General features: G+C 35.3%; 1 protein-coding gene across 1 annotated transcript; it reads left to right on the top strand.

The window, feature by feature from the left end:
• Nucleotides 1–6742: 6742 nt before the first annotated feature.
• Nucleotides 6743–15249, top strand: LOC140830685 (uncharacterized). Its single transcript, XM_073194115.1, has 3 exons — nt 6743–7691; nt 12065–12372; nt 14664–15249. Exons 1-3 carry the CDS (start codon nt 6781–6783, stop codon nt 15020–15022), a joined length of 1578 nt encoding a protein of 525 aa, XP_073050216.1. The 5' UTR covers nt 6743–6780; the 3' UTR covers nt 15023–15249.
• Nucleotides 15250–15496: the final 247 nt, after the last annotated feature.

Raw genomic sequence — 15496 nt, 5'->3', positions numbered from 1 at the left:
TGGAATTGGTGAAAGATTATGATTGTGTTATTAATTATCATCCAGGTAAAGCTAATGTTGTTGCAGATGCGTTAAGTCGAAAATCCAGTTCTATTGCTGCAATGCAAGTACAAGAGCAGATTTTATGGGATTTGCAGAACTTGAAGCTTGATGTTATTCCAAAGGGAGCTGCAATTCAGTTATCATCTCTCATGGTTCGACAAACATTTGCAGATAGAATCAAGGCCGAACAAAGTATAGACAGTGAATTACAACAATTGAGGCAGCGAGATGAAGCAAAAGGACATTCGAACTTTGAATTGAATGAGAAAGGAATTTGGACATATCGTAGTAGATTGTGTGTGCCAAAGCAAGGAACAATCAGAACTGATATTCTTATTGATGCTCATGCTACTCCATATTCGATCCATCCAGGAAGCACGAAAATGTACAAGGATTTGAAACCATTATTTTGGTGGCCAGGTATGAAAAAGGACATTGCTCAATTTGTTGCACAATGTCTAACTTGTCAACAAGTCAAGATTGAACATCAAAGACCAGCAGGGCTCCTGAAACCGCTACCCATTCCTGAGTGGAAATGGGAACACATCACGATGGATTTCATTCTTGGTTTGCCAAGAACACAAAGAGGATTCAATGCTATATGGGTTATTGTGGATCGACTTACAAAATCAGCTCACTTTCTTCCGGTGAAGACCACATACACGATGAATCAATATGCTGAAGAATACATCAAGGAGATAGTGAGGCTTCATGGTATCCCAGTGTCCATTGTATCAGATAGAGATCCAAAATTTACATCTGCATTTTGGAAAAGCTTGCATCATGCTATGAGAACTCGATTGTCATTCAGCACAGCATTCCACCCTCAAACTGATGGACAATCAGAACGAGTGAATCAGATCTTAGAAGATATGTTGAGGGCATGTACTATTGACTTCCCAGGTAGTTGGGACAGTAAACTACCGTTGGCTGAGTTTACATATAACAATAGCTATCAGTCAAGCATTGGAATGGCACCATATACTGCATTATATGGTAGAAAATGTCGATCTCTAGTACATTGGGATGAAATAGGAGAAAGGAAATTATTAGGCCCTGAATTGGTACAACAGACAGCTGAATTGGTAACCAAGATCAGAGAAAGGATGCACACTGCACAGAGTCGACAGAAAAGCTATGCTGATGTGCGACGTCGTCGATTGGAATTTCAGGTTGGTGACCATGTATTTGTAAAGATATCTCCATTGAAGGGCATTTTGCGTTTTGGTAAGAAGGGAAAATTGAGTCCAAGATATATCGGTCCATTTGAAATCTTGGAAAGAATAGGAGATAGAGCCTACCGAGTTGCTTTACCTCCGAACTTGTCAAATGTTCACAATGTTTTTCACGTTTCCTTGCTACGAAAGTATTTGGTCAATCCTTCTCACGTTCTTCATTACGAACCATTGGAGCTTGCATCGAATCTCTCGTATGAAGAACGACCAGTCCAAATCCTCGATAGGAAATCAAAAGTGTTACGAGGCAAGGAAATACCATTGGTGAAACTGTTATGGCGAAATCATGCAATCGAAGAAGCAACTTGGGAACGCGAAGACGAGATTCAACAGAGATATCCCGAACTATATGGTACGTCAAATTTCGAGGACGAAATTCTTTGAAGGAGGGGAGAATTGTAATGCCCGGTTACTCGTACAAATGATAATAATGCGTTTATGTCGTTTATTTTGTAGTTAATTACCTTATTAGATTTCACGTGATGATTGAAGTATCAATATTGAGATTGAACATGACTTTTATATTGTTTATGGTGCATTGAGAATGAATAAATGTCAAAATAGTGATGGTAAGATGTGTACATAGAAATATTGTTATGAAGTTGGTAGGAAATGAGATGTAGATATGGTAGTTTTTACGGGTTTTAGCATAATGATTTGAATATTGATCCAAATTGTGTGAGGCCTTAACCCTTAGAAAGCTAAGATATAATGCTACAACTTTCACGTTTTGGGTTTTGTCCAAATCATTGTGGAATACGAGCCAAAAACGCCCCGAAGTGAGTTGTGTGTATCGTCACTCCTACAATGACACATGTTGGGAGAATAGGCATAACGTTTTACTCAGACCTCCAAATGACCTGAAATTTGGGGAGATTCAAGAAAACACATAGGGCTACAACTTTCATGTTGACCACTTTTGCTAATTCGGAAGTTAAAAATGAGTTTTGTGGCAGAATGTAGCGTGCATATGCGCCAGAATTCGCGCATGTGCGCCGGGAGGGCAGTAAGGGTCGCGCATATGCGCCCAGAATGTCGCGCATATGCGCCGGCAGTCTGTACAAGGATAAGTATCGAATTTCTAAGCCATTCCAACCATTCCTTCTCCACTTTACCATCAAGAACTCGAGGGAAAACAATATTTCTTTCTCCCAAAAGCTTCCTTCTTCATTCCTTTTATCATTTTGAGGTTAAAACTTAGTTCTCCATTCCAAGAGCTTCCTAAAGGTGTAAGTTTTCTTCTCCTTTAGTTGTTCTACATGGATAGGGGTAAATTTCACCTTGTATAGAAATTGTAACTGAACTATTGGTTTATTGACAGCATAGGACTGATAAACATCGTCCCAAACAAGTATTCGTACACTTGGACGGTAAGTTGGCATGTTCTTGAAGTAATACATGAGTAATATTATGAATTTCAAATGCATCTCATTGTCTATTAATATATGTACATTGTTAGTATGTTTATTGATGAAAACTTAGCACCATATTCCATTGTTATGTATTAAATATGTAAGGAACTCATGAATATTGAAGATGGGTGCTATGTCAAGAACAAGAACATGAACATGAAAGGAAAAGGACTGATTTTTACATGATATAGAGCTTGTTGACATCATGGGTGGTTTTAAGTCCACCAAAGCTATTGGCCAATATATGTTCATGGGGCGTGGGGTTGCCAAAGGTTGCTCCCTGACGTCCAACACAGTAGTAGCTATATAATAAAGCAAGCACGGTAGTACAGGTCAACTAATGAGCCTCAAGTACAAAATGAACATGAATATATGCTATGATATGACATGGTTTAAAGCTTCATTGTTGCCGCGACTTGATATGTATGTTCCTTCGATGCATATTGATACATACAAGTGCCAACTTATTGAGTTTTATAAACTCACGTAGCTCATGTATTACAGGATCAGGTAGTGAAGAGACCTAGGGTGCCGGTTCGCCAATGGATGCTTGTGACGTGTCTCACCTCGACAAGAACCGGGCTTCTTATTGTATAGCTTCCACATATGTATTATAAGTTTTACAATGTCAGGGTTTGAAACATATTTTACAATGTTTATGTCTATGTGTAGAATGAAGCAGAATACGTTTGTGTAGATGAAATATGTTTTTATATATATGAATGTAATTGCTTGAGTTTTGGTGTATACAAAATATAGGAACATCATGCCAAAATTTTTATAAACCATCAAAGTGATGCCTCTGGTTTTGATTTACTTCATACTATAGTTATATCATTCAAACCTTATTTTGATTACAAGTATAAGTATCATTAATCATGTCAAGTATAGAGTAAGGGTGTGACATTTCGAGTTGACAATAAACATACATGTGACCATCTGCTGGAGGCATCAATCAATACCATAAAGTATCTGAATGGTCCACATGGTGGATGGATTGGTCCACAAATATCACCCTGAATACGTTCAAGAAACATTGGTGATTCAGTTTGGATTTTGACTGGTGATGGTCTTATAATAAGTTTTCCAAGAGAATATGCTTTACATTGAAACTTATTATTCTGAAAGATCTTCTGGTCTTTCAGTGGATGACCATGTGTATTTTCTATAATTCTTCGCATCATTGTTGAATCAAGATGTCCAAATCGATCATGTCAATTATCGAAGAATTATCAACTACCATGTTTGATTCAATGAGGCTTATAAGTGTATAATGCAATCCAGTAGGGAGCATTGGTAGTTTTTCAATCACACATTTCTTTCCTGATTTATATGTGATTAGACACGTATATTTCTCATTCCCTTCATTCATTGTTTGAGTATCATACCCATGGGAATATATATCATTAAAACTCAACAAATTTCTTTTCGATTGTGGTGAATATAAAGCATCATTGATCAAAAATTTTGTACCATTAGGTAACAAAAATTGTGCTTTACCACATCCTTTAATCAAGTCTACAGGACCTGATATTGTATTCACCGTTGTTTTTGTTGGTTTTAGTTCCAAGAAATATCTTTTATCTCGGAGGATAGTGTGCGTTGTACCACTATCGGGTATGCAAACTTCAGCTTTGCTCATAGCATTTTTCATATTTGAACTTCAAAAAAATATGCAATGAAATAAATTACTGGCAATATATATTTAAATATAACACATATCATAATTATACAATAAAACATTATTCTACGAATACATGAAAAATAAATTATTGTACATTTATATTCTACCATTATATTGTTCATTTTCAGAGAAATCGTTGAGAAAATATGCAGCATCAATATTGTTCATTTCTATTCCACCAACATATTGATCATTTCCAGAGAAATCATTCATAAAATCACCAGTATCAAAATGAGTTGAATCACTCAAACGGTCACTGCGTTCAGTGAAGTTGGTCTCCTTTTCTTTCCCTTTTAATGATTCTTTATAAAGTTTACAAAGGTGCTCAGGGGCTCAACAAACTTTGGACTAATGTCCTGGAGTACCACATCTGTAACAAGAACTTTCATATCTTTTTGAGTGATTCTCATTAACACTTGTATTCTCATGATGCCTTTTCAGTGGATGGTTTGAGACGCTCTTTTGAGATGAGTTATAAAAAAAACTATCTCTATTATTTTCAAAACCACGGCCGCGTCCACGACCACGTCCACGTCCACGACCTCGACCTCGACCAAAACCTTGTCTTTGAAATTGTTTTTGTTTTCCAGGTTTAAATGCATTTTTACTTACAGCATTTACTTCTGGAAATGCTGTTGATCCAGTGGGTCGGGACTGATGATTTCTCATTAATAGCTCGTTGTTTCCGCCACAAGAAGACAGACGATGAGTTCAGAATATCTCGCGAATCCACGTACTCTATATTGTTGCTGTAGAGTAATATTTGATGCATGAAACGTGGAAAATGTTTTTTCAAGCATCTCAGATTCTAAGACCTCATGTCCACAAAATTTTAATTGCGAGATTATTCTATACATCGCCGAATTGTAATCACTGACTTTTTTAAAGTCTTGGAATCTCAATGTATTCCATTCATCCCGGGCGGTCGGAAGTATAACTTCTCTTATATGTTCGAATCTTTCTTTTAATCCCTTCCACAAAGCCATGAGATTTTTTTCAGTCAGATATTCACATTTCAATCCATCGTCGAGATGTCGACGCAAAAATATCATGGCTCTTGCCTTTTCTTGTGACGTGCATATGCCATTTTCTTTAATGGTCTCGCTTAGACCCAATAACTCAAGATGCATTTCTACATCTAGAGTCCATGGCATATAATTCTTTCCCGTGATGTCGAGCGCAACAAATTCGAGCTTTGTTAAATTTGACATGGTGGTACTAAAAAAATTACGATGCATTTTATTAGTTAATAAATATTGCAATACAAAGTAACGGATAAACAACAAGTACAAGTATTTGTAAAAATAAAGAAAACGCACGAGGAGGATATTCTTCGATAAATACAAGATTCGTGAGTATGATAACCAAAATAATTAAAAATATCCTCGAGAAAGCCATCTTCTTTTTTCTTCGAAAAATTTGATGATGAATAATTTTTAGAGAAGAAGAGAAAGTTGGAGTGATTGAATGTGTTTGTGAGATCATATTTATAGGGCAAAAACTAGCCGTTTTTTTACCATTTATGACCGTTGGTGTACAAAAAAATAAAGGTATGTATTTGTATAATTTTTTGGTAATAATATGGTATATATAATATTAGACATGTTTAAATAATTATGTATATCATATCATAATATTATAATGGCTTTTATACTTGTCGTATCCCTTACCGAGAGTATGAGATGTCGTCTTAACATCCTCCCAGGATTTATAACAAGTTTATGAAAATTTATTTTTATTATTTATAATAATAACATTATATTGTATATTAAATAAATACACAATAAATAAATAACAGTAAAATAAATATAATTACTTTTGTTACTTTTTTCTTCTGTTTGGAGCTTGGAAAAGTATGTAGGACTTTTAGAGATTCGTGCTGATAACGTGTTGTGAAAAAGTAAAAATTTATGGTAAAAAGTAAAAATCTCAAACTTTCAAAATTTTACCAAACTACATACTTTATAATATTTTTCTCTCTACTCAATTGTGATTTTCTTCACAAATGAGAGATCTATTTATAGAGTTTCATTACACATAATCCAAAAAATAAAATACATCATTACCTACATCATCATACACAAATTTCTAATTTTACAACTCTTATTTTCAACATTCAAATATTCAACTATTACTTTTCAATATTCAAATCATTTATTTTCAAATATATATATATATATATATATATATATATATATATATATATATATATATATATATTACATGAATAAAAATCCAAATATAATAATACTTTTCACATATTTGGAGTCGGACTTTCATTTAATTTTCTATGTTATTGGTTACTTTCACTCCAACATTTTTCTGTATCTATATATATATACACACATATATCCATTGCTTCCCTCGCACAAACTTTCCATTGCACCGTAAACTTTCCGTGTGTGACATGCCGGGCGGTAGCTCTTCCAAACAACCACATTCTTCCTTCTCAGCCCAATCCCACCACCGCAAATCCCGTTGGGAATCATCCTCTTCGACGGCTGCCGCCTCCGCCGACCGCAAAGCCTCCACGGCTCCTAAATCAAAACCTTCTTCTAATTCTACCGCCGCTGCCGCTGCCGCTGCCGCCTCCGCCATTCCTAGTAGTAAAGATGCTAACAGAAAACCTTCAACTCAACAGTCCATTCCCAGGCCGGAAAACCCGTCTCCAAGAGATAATCCGAACTCTTTATCAGGGCAAAGGTCAGTTTTCCCTTTCAACGAACCACCTCCGCCCCCATCTTATGGATTCCACATGCTCGACCGCCGGAGCATAGTTCTTGCTGACGGATCTGTACGATCTTACTTCGCTTTACCCCCTGATTACCAGAACTTTACGCCTATGCCACGATTGGGTTTTCGTCCTCAATTTCGTGGACCGAACGAGTTTGGGTTCGATAGGCCTCCGTTCCATATAACACCTGAATTTCGAGGTTCCAATGCATGGGAAAGGGTTCCAGAGTTTTGGAATCCAGGGCCCGAGAGTTCATTGAAACGTAAGTTTGGGGAAGATGAGAGGGGAGCTATCGATGATGGGTTCGAGCGTCAAAGACAACAGCTTTTACAGTATGGAAATGTGAATGGTCCAGGACCTAGTTCTGGGTATAATTTTGGGAGAGGTGAGGAGATGAGAGCCTCTAAGAATCCGAGGACTCTCGAGGGGAATGCGAGTAAGCTTAAGCATAGCGAGGTTGACCAGAATGCCTTAAAGAAGGCGTTTTTTCATTTCTTGAAGTCGATTTTCGAAACTGCAAGTCAGAAAAAGAGTTATTTGGGGGATGGGAAACAAGGGTCTCTTCGATGTCTTGCTTGCAGCAGGTCTGATGGTGATCAATATTTCAGATTTCATTATACAATACATTTTTCCAGCGTTTTCTTTGTCACGATGGTTATTTGTGTTGCTCAGGCTTGGTTGTGAGTTGAGTGTTTGCAAATACATGTGCTTAGGTCTTGATAATTTGCTTAATCCCCGCAACTAATGGGATTCAGGTAAGCAGCCGTGAACAATTTTTGTAGTACTAAATTAAATTTTTCTGTAGGAACTTTTTTTTTTTTGATAGGAAACATAATTTTTCTGTAGGAACTATGGGAGGTAAATTCTCTGAACATGTGTTTTCGGTATGAAAATATAATATTCATTACCGGTACGAGCACATCAGTAAAGTAGCAATTACATTTTTCTTTTGGAACTATGGGATGTTTTTGGTTTCATTTAAGGCACTTTAGGAGATAAATTTTCTGAAAATGTATTTTGGGTATGAAAATATATATTCATTACCGTTACGGGCACATTTATCGTGTCAAGTCATTCTTATTTGTCCTAACTTGTTAGAGGAAAATTTAAAACGCCGAAGCGGGATCTACGGGTTCTTTTTTATATATAACGGTCAAATACGTAAATATGGATAATGTTTTTGGCAACTCATAATTGGGATATTCTATAAGGTATCTTATCATTGTAATACAACACACATAAACATGTATATATATGCGTGTGTGTGTGTGTGTGTATATATATATATAACTTTATAGATAGTTATGAGATGGTTTTCTCGAGAAAAGATATATGCGATACCAAATGGTAATCCATAGTCTCTTGCTTTATGTAAAATTTCGATTCAGATGCTTGTATGGGTATAACCACATCGAGTAATGATAATTTTTTCTTACCAAGTTTTATCTTTTTTTCTGCCTGCTCCTTTTCCATTCTATGTAATGTTGTTCCTTCCACAGTTTTTATGCCCAATACACTTGATTGTCCATTTCTCGCCCAACCCTTTAGAACTTCTTAGAATTTTGGAAATAAGCAGCTTGCCATTTTCTTCCAGCCATTATCTTGCAGTCTAGTGAACCGTGATAGAAAATATTTAGATTAAAATATCTCAGTATATTTAAATATTTTAGGAAATGTATTGGGTTAATTTAGGTATAAAGAAAACAATGGTACCGCACAAAATATATTTTCACGTTTTATGTAGAAACTAAGGTTATATAGCAGGAAGCTTGATCACGACAGAAATGTTGCTTAACATGATGCATCGTTATTACTCTTTTTGAATACTTTACATCCACAGAAATACCTTGGAAATTATTGTGTGGTTTTGTTAGTGTTTGCGGAGTTGATAGCCTGATAGTAGGTGGTATGATTACGATGAAGGTCTACACCTCAACTGGGTGCAATAATTATGCACTTTGCTTGATATTAAATGTCCTCAATTCGACTGTCCTCATTAGCTTTACTATAATAAATCAATGAGCAGTCAGCATTGACTTTCACATATGGTCTTGTTGAAATTGCGTCTGATTCTCGTTTATGAAGGGTAAGATCAAGAAGAGACAGTAGATTGTGTAGAAACTAAAACAGCTATGATAGGCTTTAAGTACTGCTTTGGTTAGCGAATAAAAATTACTAAATGAAGGCTACAAAAATTAGATACAAGAGTAACTCTTGAGCCCATTCTACCATAATTAACCGCTTCTAATCGGTTAGAATAAGTGAACCTAGCCCAGAGCCTAATGAAGTCTATCTTGGACTTTTATTTGACTGTTCTACTTTGAATTTCCAAACATATCCTTTTCCCACATTTTGCCTTTCTTGCAATCGTCAATTCCACAATCTTCAATTTATTCTTATTTCCATCCCATTGGTGAGTATCAAAAAGCGTGAGTGACCCTCCATTAATTTTCGTTGATCTTGGTCGGGATCAGATTAGATGTGAATCGGTTTTTAGCTTTATATGAATTTTCAAGTTTTATACTTTGGCTGCAGAACATTTGTCTATCTACAGCGGTTCTCGTTACAATCATTTGATCTGTTATGTTTCTAATTATCGGTAGCTTTTAGCCTTTAATCTGAACTGTGTTATGTGGATTATTGATTATTAATTTTCATATATATTATATGTGGTTGATGCTTGCGATAATAGATTGCAGAATTTTGAGTACATTCACTCTAACATGAATGAAGCACAATATGTGTTTTCTTAACCCAAAAAAAGTGAAGACTAACAGTTTTCTTGAATTCTTGTTTATTTTTCTCGATCCTTTACATGTCCAATTTTCTTCTAATTGTTTGGCCGCCAATATTTTATTTTCTTTGTTTTTTCTCTTTTTGGTTCTGTTATTTAGAAGGCTTGTGCTGGCTTTGCATAAGTTTATTTATCTGATTTTTTGGTCTCAGTAGATGTCCTGTTGCTGCTTTTGCAGATGGCAAGATTTGGCGTATTGGTTGGTTTTGAATTTGATATTAGTTTTGTTGACATCATAATTGATTTCCTGTCCATACTCATCTCACAATGTAGCTTGTGATGTGGAGACCTTGAAACTTGTTATGTATATAGGATTTGTTGGTATGCCAATTTTGATAGTTATTGGCTACAACTGATGTACTTAAATTTTTTTGCTTTGGATACATACAGAAGGTGGGAAAGTTTTGCGATATGCTACTTTCTTTACTCAAAAATGTCTTCTTTGTCTTATTTTGTTTAACTGCTTAATTTCAAAATATTAAGTCCGCATTTAATTTATAGAAGATTATCTTCTACATAACTCTGAAATTAGGATGGAATAGTAAAACACAAAAAGATTGGAAATTTATGTTTCCAAAACTAGAGCAAATCTTTAGGAATTGAAAATTTTAACGAATACTGTGATGGGGAGGCCTTGAAACATGTTATTTACATATTTGTTGGTACGTTGATTCTGATAGACATTGACTAGAATGGATGTAGTTAACTTATTGAGCTTTGAATAGATGTAGAAGGTAGGGAAGTTTTGTGATATACTACTCTCTGTGCTTCAAAGTATTGTCTTGTTTCTCTTATTTAAACTGCATAATTTTTTAAAAGATGAAGTTGTCATATAATTTATACGAAGATTACCTTGAACATAATTCCAAAATTAAGATGGAACAGTAAAATACAAATGTATAGGAGATTATGCTACCAAAGTGAGAGTGAACCATTGGGAATTGAAAATGCGAATACCTTGGTGACCAAGAAGTTAAATTTTTTAAGACTCCAACTTTGATAAGAAGAGATTAAAATTGATGACTGAAATTTTTCTATATCTTTTAAAATGTCATCTGTGTGATTGAGAATTCCGTTCTAGTACTTCTATTTTGACTTATTCTGGCAAATGTGCACCTTATTTGAATATATGAGTCAAATGTAGTAATTTATGTTCGCATGCTTTTGAACGCCATTGAGATTTGCTGATGATCTCCTGTGATTCTTGTGAAATATCATTAGGGCATATGACCTCAGTTCATGCAATGAGTAAAGTCTCATAGTTGAATAGGCTCACAATCAGGTCTGGCTATTTTTTTCTAGGTTTGACCAACTGGTATTGCACAATACTACCTTTTTATAACCAAGTTTATAAGGTGTGCTTGGATAGGTAAGTGCCTTATACCCCTGATTTTAACGATTCAGTTTTTCCACATGTTTCCCTTAGATTTATCCTTCTGACTTTATTGGATATATGGTAGGTTTATGTAGTGGCAACCCACAGCTTCTAGAAATCATGTTGCCTTTGGATGGAATGATTAGAATTTAAGATAAGAACTTTACAATGAATTTTAAATGACTTTATTGTAGATGGATTTGAAATTCTTATATTAATTGATATAAAAGTTGGAAATGGTAGGGGAATAGTTTGAATTATTGTACTCAAAGCAATCCGAACAATAGTAATCAATTTATGTACTTAGTTTCAAATCTCTGAATCTGAAGTATGTTAAATTTTCATACCGGTCTTAATTGTTTGTGCAAGTCTATTAGTACCTAGTTGGGGCACTGACTTTGTGCCAAGTTCTAAGGTCTCTTGGAAGCTGATTTGTGCATTAGCAAGTATCATAGCCAATAATTAATCCTGCAAATGGAAATAATTTATGTCATCTATTGATATAGATGATTGGATGACTCTATAAATTAAGTATATCTAAGTTGAAACATTTTCAGAGACATCTATATTGGTCAGATGTTATCCAACGCTGAGAAATAATTTTCTCTATAGTTACCTATCTATCAATATTATTCTCACGTGTTGATTAGTTGACTATTGAAACCAATGAATCCTTCATGATTCGAGTTCTGTCAGAAAATTAGCTATAGTTATATATTGTGATCTTATTATTGTGCAAAATTGTCTTTGTGTGAGAACTTCAACACGGTTTTGGCATGAAAATACAGGGCTTCAAAAGATTTTCAAGACATGCATAGCCTTATCATGCATGCATACAACTCGGACACGGCTGAATCAATTGTGGATCACCTGGCCTTTCACAAGGCTTTGTGCATTCTTATGGGCTGGAACTATTTAACGCCTCCTGATAACTCGAAAGCGTATCAGAAATTGCCTTCTGATGTTGCTGAGGCAAACCAGGATGATCTAATTATGTGGCCGCCTTCAGTGTTAATTCATAATACCATCACTGGAAAAGGTAGAGATGGACGTTTGGAAGGTTTAGGAAACAAGGCAATGGATAGTATTCTTAGAGGTATCATGCACCATTCTTTTTAATGTTTTTCCTGTTATTGCGAGATGTTCTTTCAGATTGTCTGGCAATCTTGAATGGCTGCACCAGTAAAGCATTTTTGTTTTATAGCATCCACTAGGTTTCAGATTGTCTGGCAATCTTGAATGGCTGCACCAGTAAAGCATTTTTGTTTTATAGCATCCACTAGGTTTTTGTGCCCTTCTAGATTCTTAATGGCACATCCTCTGCAGTTTGAAATTTCACTTGTTGTCTGCTTCTCATAATGAATTTGTTGGTTTCATTATTCCCTTTTAATATTATGAATTTTACCCCCGCAACCGACTGTCAATGTTTTAGTGACAGATGACTGGTGTGCTGTTGTAATTGTTATAATATCTTTTGTCTATTAATTTTCTTTTATCAGGCAACACCTTTTATTTGCATTTGGTATATTCCTTCTTATATGCTCTAGAATAGATTTTTCAGTTGGGGCCGGGTCTATCTTAAGTTTCTCCAGGCTAATTGGTCAGTGATTTGAATGGAATGTGGTATAATTTATTATATGTTATAGTGATGCCATTTGACCTAATGAAGTTACAGATGCCCTCTATGATATATCAGCTCTACCCTCTAAATTGTGTGATTCTTTATCACTGCAAGAGGGTGTTTGACTAATGATCACAGGCGTCCTGCTTTAATTGTATCCTTATTCATTATCCATGATAACCATTATCTGCTAGATTAATTTTATTTTTACGTTTTCCATACTTGGGCCGTTGACCTATTTTTGTAACCGAGTATAATATCGCTTAAAACAGCGTATCACCTAGGTTCTGAAGCTCTTCATTAAGTGCGTCGTATAGTTTTCACATCCACTATCTATATTTGCTGGATCAGTGTGCTTGATAGATTTTACTTTATGATGCAATTTGATGATTAAATTTTCTTATGGAAAAAAGTTGAAGCTCATGGCATCCATGCAGCAACTATGGATTCTATATTCAAATAAGAAGTTATTTGCCTTTTTATTTGGTGGAATTTCTCTATTATTTTAAGAACGTGACACATAAACGGATCTGCCCTTTCCTTTTTCCGTCTGAGGAGTTATTCTATTTTATTTTTTTAGAATTTGAGGGCCCAGTTTCAATGAAAGGAAGTTCTAGTATGTGCAGGTTAGTTAATTAGGATGACTTTGACCTAGGATTCATTTGAATTTTCCTCCTCATCAAATTGATTGCTCTAGTCTCCTTAAGCTTATGTATGCATTTTAATCAGGTGCTTGTGATTGCACGTCTTATTATCAGCACATTATTCTCCCTGTTCGTTTTCTCAATCTTGTAGCGGATTAATGTTCATTTATGTTTATTAGAGTGACTGTAAACATTCTCAGATGGTGTTTCCTTTTGAAGATGGCTGCTCATCTCTGTCATGTTTGCAGTCACCTGAGCTTAACCTCCCTTAATTTGTATATCTTATTTTATTAATTAAGATTTTTATATAATGGAAGGTTCCTTGTCCCAAACTTCCTATCTTTTTAGATAGGTGGGTCCAATGGATAAGAAAAATATCATCCGATTGGAAGAGATTATTCATAGGAACACGGGTCTCCAAAAACCGATATTTGAATAGATGAACTCCCACTCCCAAAAAGTTTAGTGATGTCTGATGAGTGTATATCAATGGTGATAATTTCTCTGTCTATAATTTAGATAGATATTTTGAACTAGTGTCATAGGGCGTTACAAAATTTTGAACCTGAGAGGATGAATAGAGATGGCAAGTGTATCTTTGGATGGAGAGCAAAAACAACCGCTCGTTTGGCAATTGAAGGCTACCTTTCATGGATTTCCAATATTCTCTGTTCTTCTGTCTCCCGTGAATTTGACCATAATTTGAGCTGCAAAAGTAGAAGTTTGCTTACTGTTGAGAGAGGCATAGGCTGATATTACTGTTGACTGATTGATCTATATTTAATAGCTGTATAGTTTTTGATACAACATTATTGTTTTCTCGTGTTCCGCTAGTTTATCTTCCATCTCTTCATCTTCAGTCAATTCATAATGTCTTCATTTGACAGTGTATCTTGAAAGATAATAAGATAAAATATCAGGGTCGGATTGATGGCATGATCTTAAATATGTAGAAGTTTCATGCTTCATCTTGCTACAAATGGCATGATCTTAAATATGTAGAAGTTTCATGCTTCATCTTGCTACAAATGGTGAAATTGGCCTTAGGATCTTGAATTGTGCTTACTATCTGTTAAATATTAGTGTACTCATTCCTGCCCTTCCACAAATCTTATGTTTTAGATCTTGGATTCCCTAGCGCCAAGTCCATGTCCATGCATTCACGAGAAGGCCATCTCGGCATCCATACAGTAAAATTCCCAGGCGACGAATCTGGTTTAAAGGAGGCATTGCGACTGGCAGAATATTTCATCAAAGAGAAGCATGAGCGAAAAGCATGGGCCCATGTTAAACCTTCGATCACCCTTGGTATAGATGATGAAAACAATCCAAACCTTGTGAAACCAGATTCCAAGAGTGGACAAAAAACGAGGGTTTTGTACGGGCATCTAGCTACTGTAGCTGATCTAGACAAGGTCACTTTCGAGATCAAGAAGAGAGTTACAATTGTGAGCAGGAGGGAATTCAAGCAATCCAAATAATAAATAATTGTGGAAACAATGAGTACCGAAGAACATGCTTACCTTGAGCTTATGCAATTTGGCCGTGACTTGTGAAAACTACATGATTTATTGATGTTTTCTTGAAACAAGACTTGTTCGTAAGAGTAGTACATTAACATAATACCTGTGTCATCCTGGATCTAAGCGATATTTTCCGTAATATATTTCTAATGCTGAAATATAAATATATTATGTTTTCTTCGAAACAGTTTACCTTGTCACGTTTAACTTCGAACTAGATGTGTGCATTCGAAATATCTGAATCTTCTTTGATTGAGATGTGATTTTATGAAGCCTTATGTGTGATGTGGAAAACATGGAATAATTTGTGATTATTTCCATTTTCTCTGTACTATTCAATAGCACAATATTATGAACTATTTTGTGGGGCGTTCCTTTAATTCAACCTCAAATTCTAAAACGAAGAGAATCATTTCTTGATTGTTCTTTGAA

This window comes from Primulina eburnea, chromosome 4 (assembly GCF_022965805.1).
Source record: "Primulina eburnea isolate SZY01 chromosome 4, ASM2296580v1, whole genome shotgun sequence".
Classification (NCBI taxonomy): domain Eukaryota; kingdom Viridiplantae; phylum Streptophyta; class Magnoliopsida; order Lamiales; family Gesneriaceae; genus Primulina; species Primulina eburnea.
This window is presented reverse-complemented; position numbering and strand designations above follow the sequence as displayed.